The sequence below is a fragment of the Theobroma cacao genome, chromosome 2 (assembly GCF_053813885.1).
Source record: "Theobroma cacao isolate CCN51 chromosome 2, ASM5381388v1, whole genome shotgun sequence".
Classification (NCBI taxonomy): Eukaryota; Viridiplantae; Streptophyta; class Magnoliopsida; order Malvales; family Malvaceae; genus Theobroma; species Theobroma cacao.
The window spans coordinates 7,586,564-7,606,243 of NC_142640.1; the positions used below are offsets into that span (position 1 = coordinate 7,586,564).

Consider the following 19,680-nt stretch of genomic DNA (forward strand, 5'->3'; position numbering starts at 1 on the left):
ATAAGCACTAATTGATCCATTGTTTTCCCGTTATATTTTGGATAAACAATTGAATAATATGACAGGGAAAAGCACCATGGAATTAAGACAAAATAAATTGAGCATTAGATTCAAACCCAAATAAAAAACGACAAAAGGAAAACCAAAATTTTTCTTGCTTTATTTTCTTTCTCAATAAAGAAAGACAACAGAAAAAAAAGTTAAATTATGCAATTAATTTCTATACTTTATAAAAAATATAGATTTAGTTCTTAAATGATAATTTTTATAAATTGAGTCTTTATATTTTTTTAATTTGTTAATTTCACTTTTTAACTCCAAATTTTTAAATTTTCTCTATTAAATATATTGACGTAATACTTTAATCAATTGATGTGATATTTTTTATTGACATGACATTAACTATATGCTAATATGACGAAACTACTAACATAGCACATGTTGATGTGGCAAAAATATTGATATAACAATTGTTAAAAAAAATTTTGAAATTAAAATTTTAATTACTTCTAAATAAAAAATAAATGTTACAAATAGCTTGTTGAAACGGTACAAATATTAATAAACTAATTCAATCCTTCAGTGTTTTTTTTTTTTTTTGAAGTAAGAGTAATTTCATTGCAAATACAGGAATCCATACAAAAGTCTCCTAGCAAGAGGAGACACAACCCAACGCTTGTAACAACAACAAAATCAGGATGGCTGCAAAAGACCTTCACACAGAACCAATTGCCTATGAGAGCCATGTTCACATCTTCTGTTGGCAAGAAATCAGAGCCATACCCATAGGCTTGAAGTTTAGAGAATCTTTTGCTTCAACCTAAACCCTTCCACCAATCTTTAGCTGAAGGCATGGTCAAAGTAGAATCAATTGCTGGCTCAAAAAGCAAAACTAGCAAGCACATTGGATATATTGCCAAACAACTTAATAATTTGATTGATTGATTTATCAAGCCCTTTATTGCCTCTGGTGTCCTTCTTTACAAGCTTTGCTTCATTTTTCTTGCCCGTTGGAATGGCTTTTATAAGGATAACAGATGCGTTTCCCTTTCATGATTTTCGAAGTACTCTGGAGAAAGGGAACCTCTTTCTGACAAAGATAACACAAAAATAGAAAAAAGCTCCTTTTTCTTTTTCCTTCTCTAAAATCCCAATCCCAATTCATTTTTCAAGTCCCTTCAGATAAGACAGTTTCAAGCCTCCTTAGATAAATAGAGAAAAAACTTTGATTAGATATAACCACTTTCCTGTTTTTCAATTTGATCTAAATTTTGTAATATTTCTTATTTCGGGCTAAAAAAGGAATTGTAATTCCCTTTAATTATTGTTTTGAAAAAGAAAAATATATTTTTGTATATGTTTGAGATTTCTTGCATCCAAATTTTTATTTGTTTTTCCTTCGAATTGACGATTTATCTAATGCCATTTTCTAAACAGTGAATGTTGATTTTGCTTGCCTGATTGATTTTTTAATATATGTCACGTGATAATTATCATGTCAATATTTTTACTGTATCAGCATAATCAATATCACATCATCACATAATTAATGTTACGTCAACAGTAAATATTACGTCAATTTGATAAAAATGTCATGTCAACATAATTAATGATAAAAATTTAACAGAGTTAGAATTAGATATTAAAATTAATAGATTGAAAAAATACAATGACTCAATTTACATAAATTATCATATAAAAATTGAATCTTTTTTTTTTATAAAATACAAGAACTAATTATATAATTTGATAAAACAAGTGGGAACAAACTCAACAAATAAACCTGCTATAAAAAAGCCTTTATACGTGGGAACAAACTCAACAAATAAACCTGCTATAAAAAAGCCTTTATACGTGGGATATTAGTCCAGTATCATTTAGATAATAAACCTTGAATAATATGAACTTCACAAGTAAATATATCAGTGGAGCTCAAACTGTACTCATGAAAGTCAATTTGACGTTGATATATGTTGAATTTTCTGGAAAAAAAAGATGAACAGCTGCAAAATATTCAAGCTCAAAGGAAGAAGAAAGTAGTGGAAGAAAGAGAAAAATGGACAATCAAGAAAAAAGGTGCAATCAAGAAAAAAGGTGCAGTACGGCATTTAAAATAGTCTGCCTACAGATGCAGAAGAATAAGAAGAAAGCCAATAGAAACATAACACTTGGCCATTCATTCAATTACCAAGACCCAACAGCGATTTCAACACCAAGCATTCAAGCAGCCAATAACAATTGGACACATGCTGGCAGCTCGACTTTTACAATCAAAGAAATAGAAAATGCTAATTAGAGCTGTCAATATGAGCTACCATATCCTTGTGCGTTAAAAAAATATGAATTAGATCGAATCAATTCATTTTTTATATGGATTATCAAAATCTCAACTCAGCCCATCTCTTGTTAATTCATGAATTGGGTTGAGTCAGTCTATTTTTTTTTTTTTACAAAAAAAATTATTTTTATAATTTTACTTAATAAATTTTTTATTAATAAATTATTTTATGATTTAATTTATAAATTAAAATTATTAATTTGATAAGTAAAGATTAAGCACATTGAAATATATAAAATAAGTAATATTATTAGTAACTAAATTATTAATTTTATATAGTTAAATATATAAAATTATTAAATTAATTAAAATTATTAATTTTTTTAGCCCATAGGGTTGGCCCGCCCCAACCCACCTCAACCCACTAATTTGGTGAGCTGGTCCATCTAGGCCCGGTTTTAATATGGGCATAAATTTTCAAACCCAGTCTATCTCATATTAAATAAAAAATAGACCGACCCAATGATTCAAGCTCATTTTGACAGGTATAATGCTAACGACCAGTAATAAAAGATAAAAGGTAAAATACCTTAATCTTATTAAGATTTTATCATAATTTTACACGAGTTTATTAATATTTAAAAATAAACAATCAATTTTAAAAGAATATTTTTCATTAGATATATAAGTCCTACCGTTAGTCAATCATCAATGATTTCGTTAGATTGATAGTGTGATAATATTTTTAAAATTTTTTTATCATTTATTAATTTTAAAATTACTATTATATAAAATACAATTTTTTTCATTTTTACGATTTCTTTCTCCCTCTACCTAAGCATTCTTTCACTAAATTTTCTCCACCATGGACAACGACAATGACAAACGACGACAATGGCTACAACAATGGCTTACGACATAGCAAGTGTTGATTGAATGTTTCCTGACTGATCTAGCGGCAAGAATGTTGGATCGAACGTTCCTTGACCAAATCCGATAGCGAGAATGCTAGATCTGGCCAACTAGGAAGCACCAAATTTGGCATTCTCACGACACTAGGGAGCGTTGGCGAGAGCGATCGTGTTGGAAAGGTTCAATCTAGCACTCCCTGACTAGATCCAACCATGGAAACGCTAGATTTAGAGCTTTCATGGCCAAATATGGTCGAAGAGTGCCAGATCGGGCATTCTTGCGAGGTCAGGGAACGCTGGAAGGGTATAATCTAGCATTCTCACGATCGACGTAAAGGAGCTTTGCCGGTCGGCTTAAGAGAAAGGAATATAATGGAGAAAGAATAAGAGTATTTTAGATATTTCACGTTTGCTCGTTAACGTCGTTTATACATTTGAGGCAAACTATCTATTTTGAATATTAATGACCAACGTGGAATTATTGTCAAAACTTAGGAGGGATCAGTATATTTTACCAAAATAAAAATACAGTGATTTTTTTTTGGAATTGAGGGAAGGGATATTTGAACCCTACTCTTTAAGAAGAGAGCTCATACACCAACCAATTAACCAAATGCTTGGGTGCGCGATAAGTTAAAAAAGTAAATATAAAATGACATTACAAAAGAAATTAAACAGTAACACTATTTAAATGGGACACTTGTAACAACACGTGCTTTTCTTCCTTCTTCTTTCAAAATACCTTTCCCACGAAACTCCATTAAAGAACCAGAGTGAAGCTTTGACACAAGAACCAAACTCGACCCTTCAACACACCTTCTTAGGTTTTGTTTTGCACACACCCAACTTGGTCCTCAAAAGAATGAACGTTTTCTTGTTCAAGCCTTTAGTGAATATGTTAGTAATCTGATCATCAATACTGCAATGCTAAGCTGAAATTTCCTCATCTTTAACAGCTCTCTGATTGAATGAAATTTGACTTTACTATGCTTGGTTTTATCGTGTTGAATTGGATTTTTTGCAATTGAGATTACAGACTGATTATCAATGAATATAGTAGTTCCCTCATTTTTGATTAAACCTCAAATCAAACAAAATCTTCCTAAATCCAAATAGCTTGATTTGTAATTGTTGTTGTTGCTATATATTCAACCTCAATAGAGGATCGAGCTACCATTTTCTACTTTTTAGAATTCCAAGAAAAAAAAGCACTCCCAAATGTGAAAACGTAGCCAATTATGCTTTGGAATCATTAACACTACTAGCCTAAACTATCACAATAACCAATCTCTTCATTACTCTCTTTCCTTTCAAACTTCAAGCCATACTCAATTTTGCCTTTGATGTATGTTAGTACACATTTAGCAACTGCGTAATGATTCTAAAATGGATTCTACTGAAATTGAGATAGCAAACTTGCAGTAAACATAATGTTTGGCCTTGAAGTTGTCAAATACAAAAAACTACCAATGATATTTCTATATGTTGAGCTTATAGCTTTAGGAGCCTCATCTTCCTTGCTCAATTTACAGTTTGAAGCTAGTAAAGTCTCAATTGCTTCATTGTTCTCCATGTCAAACTTTTTCAGTAACTCATTTGCATATTTACTCTGATGTATGCAAATGTAATCTAAATCTTAAATGAATTGTACGCCAAGGAAGTAATGCATTTCCCCCAAGTTTGAATTTCAAACTCTCTCATCAATTAAGTTTTGAAATCATTTAAAACACTCATCTGAACCAATAATTAACAAATCATCAACATATAAAGATATAATCAACTTAATTGAATCATTAAAGTTGTAAACATACAGAGTAGGTTCATTAGCACTCCTTTAAAAACCTTTTGAAGTGAGAAAACAGTTAATTTGATCATACTCTATAAGCCTATTTCAGTCCATATAGAGCTTTGAACAAGCTTGCAGAGTTTCTCTTATGTTGCTAGACTAATGAAGCCTTCTAGTGGCTGAATATAAATATCTTCAGTGAGATATCCATTGAGAAAGGTTGACTTGACATCAAGATGGCAGATCTTCCAACCTTCTTAAGTTGCCAAAGCAGTAAGTAATTTGATTGTGTTTCCTAATAGTGCAAAGGTTTAAGAGTATTTCTTTACTGGTGCAAAGGTTTCCTAATAGTCAATACCATAGATTTAAGAGTATCTCTTTACTACAAGTCTTGCTTTAAATTTGTTAATTGATCCATCAACATTAAGCTTTGTTTTATAGATCTATTTCACCCCAATGATGTGTTGATCAAATGGTTTATCTACCAAGATCCAGGTACCATTCTTCCTAATCATTTTCATTTCATTTTGCATAGTCTGCATCCATTTGTTATTTTTTACAGCTTCATTAAAGGTTGTAGGTTTAATGATAGCTATATTACACCTTGCATATACGTCCTGTAAAGACCTTGTACCTCTCACTGTAAGATTTTTATCTTCAATGTTTTCCTTTTGATGAACTTCATTCATAACTTGATCATTAATCTGATTCAAGTTTTCATAAATCTCCACTGTCAATATCTCCCAATTCTATTTCGATTTTTCATCAAACTTGGTGTCTCTACTGATAAAAATCTTCTTAGTCTCAATATTATACAACTTGTACCTTTTTGAAACATCACTATAGCCAACATGAATGGTTAACAGACTTTTCTCATCAAGTTTTGTTTTCTTTTCATCTAATATCTTTGCATAACACATACAACCAAATATTCTCAAATGTGAAACAAATGGTTTGATTCCAAACCAGGCCTCATAAGGAGTCTTATAAGCTAATGATCTAGTATATATCAAATTTAGCAGATAATTAGTTGTGTTAACAATTTCTGACCAGAAGAACTTAGGAAAAACTTTTCTAGAATAACAGATACCTTGCCATCTCCATCAGTGTCCCATTTTGTTGTGGACTGTAAGACACTATAAGCTGATATGTTATACCAATCTAAGATAAGTAATATTCAAATTCCCTAGTTGTATATTCCTTACCATTGTCAATTTTTAGAGGATTAATAGTCAAGTTCACTTGGTTTTCAACTAAGTTTTTAAACTTAGTAAAGCTTTTCAAGGCATCAGACTTGAGTTGAAGAAAATATATCCAGCTATACCTGGACACATTGTTAATGGAGTGAGATAGAATCTACTACCACTAAGAGATGAAGTTTTCATTGGACCTCTCAAAGTTGTGTGAATAAGTTACAATTTCTAAGTTGCTTTCCATTTCCTTTATTTTGGGAATGGAAGTATACTTTGCTTACCAAACCAACAAGTCCCACACATATGTTCAAACTTTGTAATATTAGACAAACCTTCAACAAGCTCTTGTGAGGCCATTTTCTACAACGACTCATAATTAATATGCCCCATCCTTTTATGCCACAATTTAGAATCAACAACAGAACTGTAAAGGGCTTTATGACATGTATTCTTCCAGTTAATTGGATAGCATTTGTTCTTCATCTCTACAGTCAACAACTGATCTCCCTTTGGATCAAATATTGTGCAATATTTGTCCTTGAATAAAAGAGCATAAAGACTTTTAGTAAGTTATCCAACACTTAGCAAATTCCAGTCAGCTTCAAGAACAAAGTAGACATTTAAATTATACTTATTACATGATTGAGTCTCAACAACAATTATCCCAGTGCCAAGAGTCTTCAAAAAGACTCAATTTCTAATCTCTACTCTTGCTCTGAAACTTATATCAGGAGCAGTAAATTGACTCTCATCACTAGTCATGTGATTTGAACAGCCACTATCAATTAATCACACACTTTTCTTGGTTAATTCACAAGCTTCTCTACCCATGAACAGGAACTCATCAAAAACCTCAGTATGATTTACAACTACAACGTTCTCATCAATGTGAGAAGCTTTGTTTTTACACACTTTCTCAACATGTCCAAGTTGATTACAAGACCTACATTTCACGTTAGGCCTATACCAACAAAATTTGGAAGAATGAGTTTTTTTCTTGTAACGTGGACAAAGAGGATATTTGTATCCTTGCTTCCCAACCTTACCATCACCAGATTTCTTGTCTTTGTCCTTTTTTTTCTCAGTCATTCTTTCTCGTGCCACTGTTACAAATTTTCAGATTCTTAGTCTTAGCTACTAAGGCATTGTCAACAAATTCATCTTGCCTTAAAGCTCTCCTTTGTTCCTGTGCTTGTAAGGCATTTACAAGCTCACTCAAGGTAACCTTTGAAATATCCTTTGAATCCTCAAGAGAAGAGATCTTGGACTCAAATTTTTCTAGCAAACTCACCAGTACCTTGTTGACAATCCTCTTCTCAATCATTTCTTCCCCAAGTAGCCTAAGCTGATTAACTAACTTCATGATCTTCTCAGAAAAATCTTTAATACTTTCATCTTCACTTATTCTAAGAGCCTATTTAGCTTAACTTTTTTTTTAGCTTAAAAGCTATTATGAAGCTTTTATGAAAAATAATAGCTTTTAAAATTAAGTTAAAATTTTTCAGTAAACTATTTGGTAAAATAAATTATATAAGTTCTAGTTTTGGTTAAAATTACCATAACGGGTATCTATACCATCTTCAATCACCTAATAAAATCAAAATGGAACAAGTCTACTTCAAGTTTATATATGATTTTAGATGTTAAAAATCAAATAAATTCATAAATAAACGGAATAACTTTTAAACTTGTATAATAGTAATAGTATTAGATTTTTTTATGAAGAAAAAAGAAAACTTTTAAATAGTACCTAAATATAGTTTTAAATTTTGGATTTTCTTTTCTCTTAATCTTTATAAGAACAAAAGAATCTTAAATTTTGCTATTTTGTTGCTAGGCCTTTTTTTTTTTTTTTCTAGTGGTCTTTATAGATAGAGATAAAGAAGAGGGAGATTATGATTTTTCAATAGTGGAGGGTGATTTGCAGAGAGAGGGAGATTGATTGAGAGAGAGGGATATTTTCTAAAACACTGGTGTGTTTTCAAAAGAAGATAATAGAAAGCTCATATTTGAAGCTTTTCTTTAAGCTTTTTTTTTTTAAAAAAAATTGTTCTTTAAAAAAAACTACTTTTTTTAAAAAGCTTTCTTTAAAATCCTATTTAACCTAACTTTTACTTTTAATAGACAGATAAGTTAAAAAAAGGCAAGCCAAACAAGCACTGAGTATTTCAAACTGCTTATGTAGATTTAATAACGTCCTTATAAGTTAATTTGAGGATCACCCTTATCTTCTACATTAAAACAATAAGATAAATGTTCATAAATTTCGTCTCTTGTACCTTTTACTAAGTACATAAGAAAATCATATCCATATGTCTTTACTTTACTAATTTTTTTACTTGTTCAAGGTTCAATAATATCCTCATCATTTGATTTTCTATTTTCTAGAATTTTATCACTTTCAGTTACTAGTTCTTTAAGTCTTAGGAGTTAGGATTAAATTAAACATTGTCTCATCAAAGGTAACATCCCTTGATTTTATGACTAAATTAACAAAATACAAATCATTGGGTTTCGTCACCGTGAGACGATATACTTACTATGTTCAACATATCTTATGAATAGACATTCAATTATACTTTCACCCAATTTCTTATTCTTTGATTCTGTAACTTTTACTATTACTCAATATCCTTAAACTCTTAAATAATTAAGGTTTGGTTTTTTTTTTTATTTCAGAACTCATAAAGAGTAATTTTACTCTTTTTGAGCGAGACTCTATTTAGTATATGACAAGCGATTAATAAAATTTTGCTCAAACACCCCTTTCATAAACCAAAATTAGAAAGGATAACATTGATCATTTTTGTTGAAACTTGATTTTTACATTCTACTGCATCATTTTGTTGTGGTACATACGAAGTTGTAGTTTCATGAATAATACTGGTGGACTCAAAATACATAGGATTATAGTTTTCACCTCCTCTATCACTTCACAAACATTTAATAAATGATTCAGAATGTAATTAAATTTCAGTTTTATAAATTTTAAACTTTTTCATAACTTTATCTTTAGAATGCAACAAATAAACATGACAATATCTAAAAAAATCATCTATAAATATCACAAAATATTTCTTTTCATCAATAGATGGTGTTCTATGCAAATCACAAACATTAGTAAGTATTAATGCAAACAATTTAAAGTTTCTTTCTATTTTAAGAAATGAATTACTTGTGATTTTAGTAACCATGCAAGTTTTACACAAATCATGATTTTTATCAAATGCAAGAATTAAATCTGAATTAGCCATATCATGCATTCTTATATAATTAACATGACCTAAATGATTATGCCATAAACTTGACAATGATACATTACTAACAGAAACATTGAAAGAAAAAGAGCCAACATAAGTAGAAACAGTAGCATTATTATTAATGTTAAGTTTAAACATGCTTTCATACAAATAACAACTTTTCACATTCAGTCCACCTTATACAGTTTACCTTTTGTAAAGATGAACTTATTTGTCTCAAATACTAATTTAAAGTCAAATTTATTTATCAAATCACACACAAATTTTCCTAACTTTTTATACAAAATAAACATCACTTAATACAAGAACTTTTCCAAAAATAAACATAAGTTTAATAATACTTTTTCCTTTCACTTGTAAGGTGAAGGAATTCCTCATGTGCGACACTGTTCATTTGGACAATGCACAGCTCATTTGGCTTTGTTGGCTTGCGGTTTCCACTCAAAACTTTTCAAACTCCAAGCGAAGCTTTTGGAAATTGGAGAATTTTTTGTACATAATGGATTTAAACTTTGCTTTGAAGCTTTCTAGTTAATTTTGTGAGATATACATAATAAAATTACAAAGAAAAATCACATGGTTACAAGAAATACTGACCTATAAAAACCCTTAGGAGAAATACCCTCAAATTTCTTTTACATAGCAACTCTATTGATACTTGTGTGATAGAAAGCATCAACAAGTAGTCAACCTTGATTATGTGAAACTAAGAATGAGAATAACATGGAAAAAGAAGATACTAATGCCCCAGTGTTGGAGATCAGAACAATGATGAAGAAAGCCTTTCGTAAATTAAATTGAATTTACACAGCTTTTGCTAATTTATTTAATTTAATCCCCCCATTTTATCCACTGTTCACCGTCAAGGTTTTATTCCTTTTTTCGTATGAGCTCCTTCAAAATTCGCCTTAGCAAGTTTCTTGTAAGCTTTGCTATTGAACCGTGTTGAATCTTCCAATGTTGAATTAGTTTGACAACAAGAAGACATGTTATGGTTCTTCCATCTTTGGAGCACATGTTAGTACTGCATCTGCTACAGTGAGGAAGATCCTATCCTCCCCTATCAACTCTGGAAACTTTGAAGCATGGAGCTTGTCAACCACAACAGGCCCTGGATTGGCTAAAACAAGCTGCACAAGAAGAATGCAGAAATCCTGAGATATTACTCGATGCCAAAACCCTTATATTAACATCATAGAATGGTAGGTTAAATATGTGCCATATACCACTAGTTTTAAAAAACAGTATTTTATATTACCATACAAAATTTGAGGTGCTTTTATTGTAGGTTACCTTAACATCCCTCTTCTCAAGACTTCTGAACAACTCTTCCAAGGCATGGATGCCACTGGTGTCAATGTCAGTAACAGCTGTAAGAATGTAAATTTATAAGAAAGAATTCTTTCGGCAAGCTTGATGACCAAAAAATTGAATGAGGTAGTGTCAATGTCAGTAACAGCTGTAAGCACATAAATTCATAAGAAAGAATTCTTGCGGCAAGCTTGATGACCAAAAAAATTGAATGAGGTAAATTGAAGATCGCTTACGTGACATTTCAACAATCAAATACATAATTCTAGGTTGGAAATTTTCTTTCAGTTGTTCTTCTTCATCAGCCAGCCATCTCAAAATCCTGCAGGAAATTTAACATTAGGCGTTTAGCATATGATTTATCTGACATTTCTTTTGGCGTTTTAGAGATTTTAATATGGAAAAGCTAATACCTCTCTTTAACATAGTTGGAATTGGAAAAGTATATTGCGGAATCAACTCTGACAATGAGGATGCCAGGAACTTTTGTTGCATCTGGATATTGGAGAATGTTCCTGTAAACAGTAGTCCTCGGAAGCTTCCCAAGAATTGCTGTGCGAGGTCTTGTAACTTGTAAGAGGATTTTTGCAAAGGATATTGAAACCTGTTGGAACAAGAAAAGGATATTTAGTGTATATATGTGGCAAATCAAACTTAGATATGCCAAGAATCTCCTTAAATTCTCACCGCAATTAAAAGTCCCATCTCAACAGAAGAGAAAACTACACCAAAGAAGGCTCCCATACAAGCAACAAAATCAAATTTATCAATCTTCCATATTAGAGCTACTGCTTCAATGTCAATTAATCCAATCACCGCAGATATAATAATAGAAGCAAGTATTGCATTTGGAGTGTACTTGAACAGAGGAGTGATGAGTTCCAATGTTAGTAGCACAACACAGGACATCACTATATTAGACACGGCTGTATGGCATCCAGCCATGTAATTTACTGCTGAGCGAGAGAAGGATCCTGCATGAACATTTAGATTATAAATGTTAAAATGATTTGTTATACGATTCAAATTGAAACGAGGTAAAGAATCACTATAGTTTGGCCATTCTGTTTTCACACCTGTGGCCACATAACAAGATGTCATCGAACCAACAATATTCATTGTTCCTAATGCTACCATTTCTTTATTTCCATCCAGCTGGTAGTCCTTCATGGAAGCAAATGTCCTTCCAATTGCTACAGCTTCCTAAAGAGAAATTGTTAGGCTTTAGATAAAAGATATAGTGACCACAATCACTTTATGCCAAATCAAGAAATAAGGTGCTGAATATGCATACCGTCAATGCTATCATACCCGCTACAACCCCTATCCTGAAACCTTTGCCAAGATATTCTCCAGAGAAAAATATTTCATTCACAGATGGTGGATTGACGCCTTGTCTGATATGTTTCACCTATATATAACATCATGAAATGAATCTTCCATTACTTTTCCTTTGCAAAAGATAAAAGTTGGCAACAATCAAACAGAAATGGATAAACATACGATTTGAACACCATGCTTGTCAGCACGTGTGATGTACACAAAAAAGGTGGAGAGGATGACAGAGATCAAGGGAGCAATTGCTGGCACCCAAAATAGTTTCTTCTTTTTTTTTCCCTGTTCCATTTTATATGGTATCATTAGATTACATGAAAATTTTATACATAGATGAAGAAGGAAAGAAATTGATCTTACAATGTATTTTGCAACCAAGAGGAAGGCCAGGAAGGCCACTCCTATTAGTATAGTTTGCCAATTCCACTGTAAAACAGAGTCGACTGTAAGATTAGCCAAATTCAACCATGTTTCATGCCACAAAAATAAAGAATCTCAAAAGTAAGGCAGTAATCACTTACACCATGATGCACTGAGTTCCATACTGAGCGCATAACAGAGACAATATTAGTATTCTTTGTGAATTTTTTGATACCAAGTAGACCTTTAAGTTGTTGAAGGGCAATGGTGATAGCAGCACCGGCCATAAAGCCAACTATGGCAGCATGAGATAGGAAGTCTATCAAGAACCCCAACCTGAAAGCAGTCATACCAGCCAATTAGCATGATTTATACCCATAATGATGATATATTCAAAGGGTACAATATTTGATAAATCATTGGGAATGAAAGAAGGAAATTGGCCCATATAATCTTTCATTGGACATTGGCCCATATACCTTAAAAATCCAAGTGTGAACTGAGTGATGCCTGCAAAGAAAGTAGCAGTGAATGCAAGGCGTCGGTAGTCAACAGGATTTTCAGATGAGTCAATCTCATCCCGCAGGAGACTACCAAGCAAGAGAGAAACCACAGCCACAGGTCCAATGGCAATATCCCGCGAGCTTCCCATAAATGCATAAACAAGAGGTGGAACAAAGCTACTATCTGTAATGCAATTGAAGACAAGTTCTTGAAATCAGTCAATATGATCTCCCCCACCCCACCCCAATAAAGTATCTTATTAAGTAGAAAGAAAACTTACATAATCCATATTGGGGCTCCAGATTTGCAAGCTTTGCATATCCAATATCCTAATTTTAAAATTCAAAATTATTAGAAACAGAAACCAAATAATGGAAATTTCAACTACATTATCTTGCAGATCACCCTTACCTGTGGAATGCAAAGACTTGCGATAGTAAGTCCAGCAATCAAATCACCTTTGAATTTAGAAAGGCTGTAGTTCCTTCCCCATTCGAATATAGGGAAAACCGCTTGGAAGCCTAGGACAAACTTTCTTGACCTTGGTTGATCCTTAAAATGGCGTAAAGGATCATCTGCAAAGAAAGTTTCCTTCACAGTGGCTGCAATTTCTTTCAGCAGGTTTTGCTTAGGAGGTACTCCCACCTTATGAACGTAAGGCAAATTCTCTGAATTGCGACGTGATGACGAAACACTCACAATATCCATCTCCTCGGAGCCAAGCTCATCAGTGACACGGTGACTCATTCTGTCTAGAGACTAATTTATAACCTGCACGATTAGAAGTAGATATCATAAGAACACCTGTAAAGACAACACTAGCAGCCCGAACCATAACAGTTCAAAAGTCAACTGAAATAGTTGGAAGATAATCATAACATGTTTCTCTTTAAGAGAAGAATGATATTGGACTCGAAGAGAAAAATGCCTATGAAATCATAGACTAAGAGAAGATACTAACTTAAAATGTCAGTGCTGATCAACGCAGCTAATTGATTAGACCATAACAGTGAAACGACAAGAGAGCCAAAGAAGATCTAAAATGTGTCTGCACTGGGGAAAACAGGGACGGTTCCCATTTATAAGAGTGCAAGCCGGAATATCTAGTCAACTATTATATGTCAAAAAGAGATTTCTCATCAATGTATCTAGCGCTCATCTATTCTACATACATAAGTCCCGACAAGCTGATTATAAATCAGGCTAAATTCTTCAAACAAATAACACTTGGAATTGTTTTGGTATTGTTTGAAAGAGATTATCATGATAAACTACTACTCATTTGTTCAAGTGTTGACCTTGGGATTTGGTGTCCCTATGTTAGGCCTAGAGTCATCTATAGCTATCCCATAGTTTCTTCTGCTACGAACTTAAAAGCTTCATCCTCACTTTGAACTACTTGATTTATTGAATTTAGGAATTCTTTAAAGGATGGTGGTGGATATTTAATTGCAAATCTGAAAAAGCAAAAAGATTAGATGCAATTTCTATCATCCGCGCTCAACCATCAGAAGTGCATTCCCCTTTTTTTTTTTTCCAGAATTTCACTTTCTGTTGTGACGCTTATCTATTAAGTTATTTGTACAGCTATCAACTAGGCTAAATTTTCTATCTCCAGAAAGGAAAAAAAAGCAAGGTTATTCCAATAAAACAGATGAGCCTATTAAATTACTCTTGTCCGACATAGCATGTGGGTGAAAAACACAAGAAAGAACGTGCCAATGTCTCAAGAAACAAACGGTTCCCTTCACTGCAAAACAGTCAAACAGGGAAAAAGTGAAAGTGGGTTTAGATTTTGCTTTCCAAGGAAATATGAACGATAACAAGATATTCATTCAACAACCTTAAGGAAATATGAACGACGGGGCCTGGACACAACTCAAATTAACTAAAACCTAAAAACCCATATTCCAAGAAAAAGAAAAGCAAAAAGTGACCCAGATCAAATTAAAGGACACAGCTTTTAAGAGTTGGTCTTTTCAGTATTGATTCAGTGCTAAGAATAAAAAGTCTTCCAGAAGAATATGGATCATGGCCTTACTAAAAAACACAGAAAACTTTTCATGACCACCATCCAAAGTGAAATCATCATCCCAACCTTGAAAACCCACTACCCCACCCAAAAAAAAAGGAAAAAAAGAACAGCCATCAGATTATAATAAAAGACAAGAATGGCAAAGTCAAAAGAGAAATTGAGATGGAAGAATTTAACAAGGAGTTTGCTTACAAAGCTTGCGTTTACATGCTGGTAATGCGGCAGCACATCATCGTATCCAACCAGCTCTTTTTATATGCTTCAATTATTTTTTTTTCCTTTGGCCGATTCAACTTTCTGTTAATGTCCCAATGGAGAAAACATGAGGAATAGCACGGGAGATCGAAGGTTAAAGGATGTCTACATTCGTTGAATCTGACAGAGAGAGAGTTTTCTGTTTTTTTTTTTTTTTTTTCTGTATGTTTCCCTTCTTTTTCGGAAACAGAGTTCTATTTGGTTTCGATGAATATAAACTTCCGAACTTTCTATTTCAGGACCTACAAACCAGAAGGTGAATAACAAGAATATATCAAATTTAAAGGACCCGAATTTCATTGCATAAATACAAGATAGAAAGACAAATTAGAGATGCATGCAATGAAAACTGAGATGTTTAATAGTTCATGTACATTGCTTCAGTCACAAGAATGTTAGTGGGGACAAAACACGCAAGAAGCAAGATTTATTGTAATTTTTTCCTCCATTTGCATTATAACTAATGAATGCTTAATCCGAATATTAAAATCAAATCAAGATGTAAATCACACGTATGCTAACTTCACTTAAATGTGATGTATAACTACAAATACATTTGGTTTTTTCATTAATTAAGAATGTGGGCTCACTTTCAACGTTTTTTTAAACATAAAGACCCGGCCTAAGCTCATCTTATCCTTAATCCTTTAAGTCAGCTATTCATACTTGATCCTTCAATAATATAAAACTTTGGTCGATAACCCAAAAAATATATACAAAAATAAAAAAAATGAGATATATATTGAAAGGGTACTTAGTAACTTAGATAGGATTATAGACCAGGTTCAAGATCAAGAATTTGGGTAGATAAAGTGATTCTTTATCATGGTTTTTTTTAAAACGAAAAATGACATGAATTAGCCACCGTCAGTTTTACTTTCTTTTTTTTGGTCAAACATATAAGAAAGAGATTGACATTGTTATCATCGCACAGAGACTCAAGAGAAACAACCTTGATGAACCAAATGTACAAATTAGGTGACATGATGATGTTAACATAGTGTGAAATCTTGGCTAAATTCCATGTAATGTTATCACAAGTTAAAATATAGAAAAAATCGAAGGCAAATTAATTAAATGCGTTTTCTTCTTGTCTTCAGGTTCTAATTACCCCTTACTATAGTCATTACATCCTTGGGTTGAATAGATACAACCAATGGAAGTGAAATCTTAAAATGGAATATAAAAAACAAAATAATAATAATAAAAAAAGGATGAGAAATATGTTGACCACTAAATTTAGGTAATATTCTTCTCCATTTACCACCCCTATATGCGTGTCGTTTGCCTATGGAATAAATCATCACTGTCTTGCTAGATGGGTTGGTTTGGTTGGGTTTCATCGACAGCCACTTTTTTAAGAAATTTCCTTTTTGGTCACTCTTCTCGTCTTGGGACAATGCCACAAGAGAAACGTCAGGCCCCCAATTCATTATTCTTTTATTAATTTTCCGGTGAACTTCGATCCTAGGATATTTTGGAAAGGCTTGTATATAAGGTCTGTTTTAAGCATACAGAGATCACATGCAGTGAGTAAAGAGTGAAAGAGATTTGATTACTTGTTAATTATCTTATTGTGTAATTTAAGAAATAAATCAAAAAACAAACAAACAAAGCTATCCTGGAGAAGTCAAGATTCTTTTTTCTCAAATTCTTTAAACAAACATGAGGTATTTCCCAATTAAAGCAATACCATGTGTAGTGCATGGTAGATAGGCTTCAGGGAAAAAGAGAAAGACGTAATAAAATTCATTGTCAAACCATGGAACATCCCTATCAACACGACTCCACTTCACATACTCCGAAACCCATGCCTACTCGATCTATCCCTCTTTTATTTTGGGTGAGGATTGAGGACCACTTGAATTAAAGATTTACCCAATTCTAAGATAAAAGCCAACGTCTGAGTTTTCTCTTCGCGACTTTGGCACAGTGCCACTTCTTTCTCCATTTCAAGTAAAAGGCACCCTATTCAACAAGGCCAGAACTCTGCCTTTTTCACCTTCGAAATGCTCTCCAGGACTCCCACTGGTGATACGTGCCCCATCACAGTCACCCTCTTGCTCTCAAGGTCTATACTGAATGATGTAACTCCTGGTTTTCCAAACAGAAGAAAACAACTTTGCATTAGCCAATTGGGTTAAGCCTTGACTCTTGAGGTAAAGGAAAGAATTGTACTCTATGTGGTCCATCAACCATGGTATTGGTGGTAGTTTTCTTGATAACACAAACAAAATGGTTATCCATCGGTTCGCAAGGTAGCAGACTTGCTATCTAAAGCAAATAAATACTTGTTGACCAAATCACGGGAACTCATGAGTTGGCTTAATCCATGTGAAAGCCATAGCTGGTTTTCTACTTTAAAACTGGTGGGGGCTCAGCTCTAAGGTGTGGCTTTTGCACCGAATGTGGACATTCAATTCAATGCCCCATTTGCCTGGTTGGTGTAGCTTGCAACTTTAAACAAGCTGAAAATGATAGGATAAAAAAAGGCTGAAAGGGTCGGTCCTTTACTCTTTGTTCTAAAATTTAAAAGGGCTAAGGCAGATTGGTTTCTTAAAAAACTTGACCTCAAAATTCGGTGACAAAAAGTTTTGGAATTTTTTCCACATTTCAGAAAAGCATCAATAGGTGTCATATTATATACCAGTTAAGTTCATACTTTAATGATTTAACCGATATTACTTGAGACAAAAAATAAAATAACTAATCAAGCATTGATTCGCCTATATATGGATTGGAAAATTGATGGTAATTACCTTCCATTTTGGATAAATGTTTCTTCACTTTCCCAGCACAACCTTGGCAATGAAGAGAGACCCGCATGACAACCACCTGCAACGACTCATTTACAAGAGAAAAGGACAATGTCACGCAGGGAAGTAGTTGTCGAATAATGGCGTAGCTCTTTTACGCCTACGTGTCTTCAAACCCCCCTTTATAAGTTGCTTAAGTAGGATCTTCATATTCTGATCTATATTTTTTAGATCAGGGCATTGATTTATCATTTTTAAGTAAATGATGGATAACTTATAACTAAACAGACCAGTTGATTTTCGAGTGAGATCAATTACTTATAACTAATTCTAATGCTGTCGCTTCAATATTATTTGATGGGTCATTGATAGGATTAAATGCTCCTTAAAATGCAGGTGGGAGTATGCTAAATTATGAGAGAGAACCAAACCGACAAGGAACATAAATCTCAGTTTATGTCAAAAATAGAAGGGACAATAGATATATGTATATTAGAATGATTACATTTTAATTAATCACGATATAGTTATCATGAAGTATGCAACAGTCATGAGGTTGGCTATGTAGAAGAATCAACTAAACTTTCAGTTAGCAAATGATAATCTTCAGCTTCTTGCGTACTTATCCTATAGGATAACTATTATCACTTTTAAAAGATAGCTATCTCTGTATTGTATACACGTATCAAGTGAAAAATGAAAATATTCAACTGCCTAGCCCAAGTTCTTACAGGCTATACCTATACATGATCAATAACTCGAAGTACATTACAAGAAAAATGTTTCAAAATTGCTCTAGCACTTAATCAAAAAGTTTATAGAACCATTTTCAAGACTGTTTCTTGAACATTATTTCTTTTTGGTTTTTTTCGACGTCGACCTGGGTAGATAAGTAACAAAGTTGAAAGCAGAAGACCAGGTTTGGTTTTTTTTTTTTTCTTTTTTGGGTGTAGCTAGCTTCTGGATGCTAAGTAAAAGTAAAGCAAACTGGCTACATATATGTATGGTTTTTCTTTTACTATATAATAAGGTATTTGGGGGATAGTAGCGGCATAATCGATCGAAGTCTGACCTGGAAAACATGCTCTGATGAAGCTAGTTGAACTTGTTTCTGGAGGGGTTTTGGCTTCTGTTCTTGATTTTGTTCCCTTTTGACAAAGGGAGTGAAAATTGGTCTCTTATCAGATCCAACAAATCGTCGAGACTCAACAAGCCTAGAATACCTGGCATTGTTGATTAATCTCGTATCCTCTATAAGGATTCTGTTTGGCCTCCTTGGCATCACAGCCGAGCGGGGATCAGCTGCCATGCATGTAGCATTTATTGCTGTGGACTGGCACATGAAACCCCTCATCTTACCATTCTTCATCTTTCAAAGAAAGAAAGCAGAGGACTGTGGAGGAAGGAGTTTTCAAGACAAGGAATATGGTAACCTAAGAGAGAGCTATTCGAAGAAGAAATATGAAGGTAGGCTGTGATGAGTAAAATGAGACAAGTGTAAATAAAAAGAAGGAAATATGCATGCTACATTTATGACTTAGCTAACGAGGTCTTGGAGGCAGTGACAGTTTTATTTGCATTGTTATACCCCCCTGTTAATGCTTCCACCTTCCTATCTTTGTCTCTGGTTAATGTTGATAAGCGACCCATTTCTGGGATAAAATGACCCGGGATGACTGAAATATCCTTTCGTGTA

At 33.1% G+C, this 19,680-nt stretch overlaps 2 protein-coding genes across 5 annotated transcripts; both read right to left on the minus strand.

Annotated features, from left to right (window-relative positions):
- Positions 1–10,011: 10,011 nt before the first annotated feature.
- On the minus strand, positions 10,012–15,523 carry LOC18608329 (sulfate transporter 1.3-like). Of its 4 annotated transcripts, XM_088803700.1 has the most exons (15): positions 15,166–15,518; positions 14,611–14,688; positions 13,350–13,709; positions 13,219–13,267; positions 12,914–13,121; positions 12,596–12,770; positions 12,435–12,500; positions 12,243–12,356; positions 12,034–12,150; positions 11,816–11,942; positions 11,427–11,713; positions 11,153–11,343; positions 10,976–11,061; positions 10,722–10,798; positions 10,012–10,558 (listed from the first exon to the last, which is right to left on the minus strand). In XM_088803700.1, the coding sequence occupies exons 3-15, from the start codon at positions 13,683–13,685 to the stop codon at positions 10,418–10,420; spliced, it is 1,974 nt and encodes a 657-aa protein (XP_088659826.1). In that variant the 5' UTR covers positions 13,686–13,709; positions 14,611–14,688; positions 15,166–15,518; the 3' UTR covers positions 10,012–10,417. The 4 variants fall into 4 exon arrangements, with proteins under 4 accessions (XP_088659826.1, XP_007043016.2, XP_007043019.2 ...); XM_007042954.3 differs by lacking the exon at positions 14,611–14,688 and having other exon boundaries at positions 15,166–15,517; XM_007042957.3 differs by lacking the exons at positions 14,611–14,688; positions 15,166–15,518 and adding an exon at positions 13,900–14,039.
- A 1,441-nt stretch (positions 15,524–16,964) lies between these two features.
- LOC18608330 (uncharacterized) lies at positions 16,965–19,480 on the minus strand. The gene is made up of 3 exons (XM_007042958.3): positions 19,057–19,480; positions 17,988–18,063; positions 16,965–17,322 (listed from the first exon to the last, which is right to left on the minus strand). The coding sequence occupies exons 1-3, from the start codon at positions 19,351–19,353 to the stop codon at positions 17,201–17,203; spliced, it is 495 nt and encodes a 164-aa protein (XP_007043020.3). The 5' UTR covers positions 19,354–19,480; the 3' UTR covers positions 16,965–17,200.
- Between the last annotated feature and the right edge of the window lie 200 nt (positions 19,481–19,680).

What these genes read in the sequence shown, in the direction of transcription:
- LOC18608329 (XM_088803700.1), bottom strand. Translation starts at nt 13,685, where the DNA reads ATGAGTCACCGTGTCACTGATGAGCTTGGCTCCGAGGAGATGGATATT. An exon ending in TCTTGGTTGCAAAATACATT is followed by an intron (nt 12,357 to 12,434) that starts GTAAGATCAATT and finishes AAAATGGAACAG; the next exon opens with GGAAAAAAAAAGAAGAAACT. An exon ending in TCCAACTATGTTAAAGAGAG is followed by an intron (nt 11,062 to 11,152) that starts GTATTAGCTTTT and finishes AATTTCCTGCAG; the next exon opens with GATTTTGAGATGGCTGGCTG.
- LOC18608330 (XM_007042958.3), bottom strand. Translation starts at nt 19,353, where the DNA reads ATGAAGAATGGTAAGATGAGGGGTTTCATGTGCCAGTCCACAGCAATA. An exon ending in CATCAGAGCATGTTTTCCAG is followed by an intron (nt 18,064 to 19,056) that starts GTCAGACTTCGA and finishes GAGTCGTTGCAG; the next exon opens with GTGGTTGTCATGCGGGTCTC. An exon ending in ACATTTATCCAAAATGGAAG is followed by an intron (nt 17,323 to 17,987) that starts GTAATTACCATC and finishes TTGGAAAACCAG; the next exon opens with GAGTTACATCATTCAGTATA.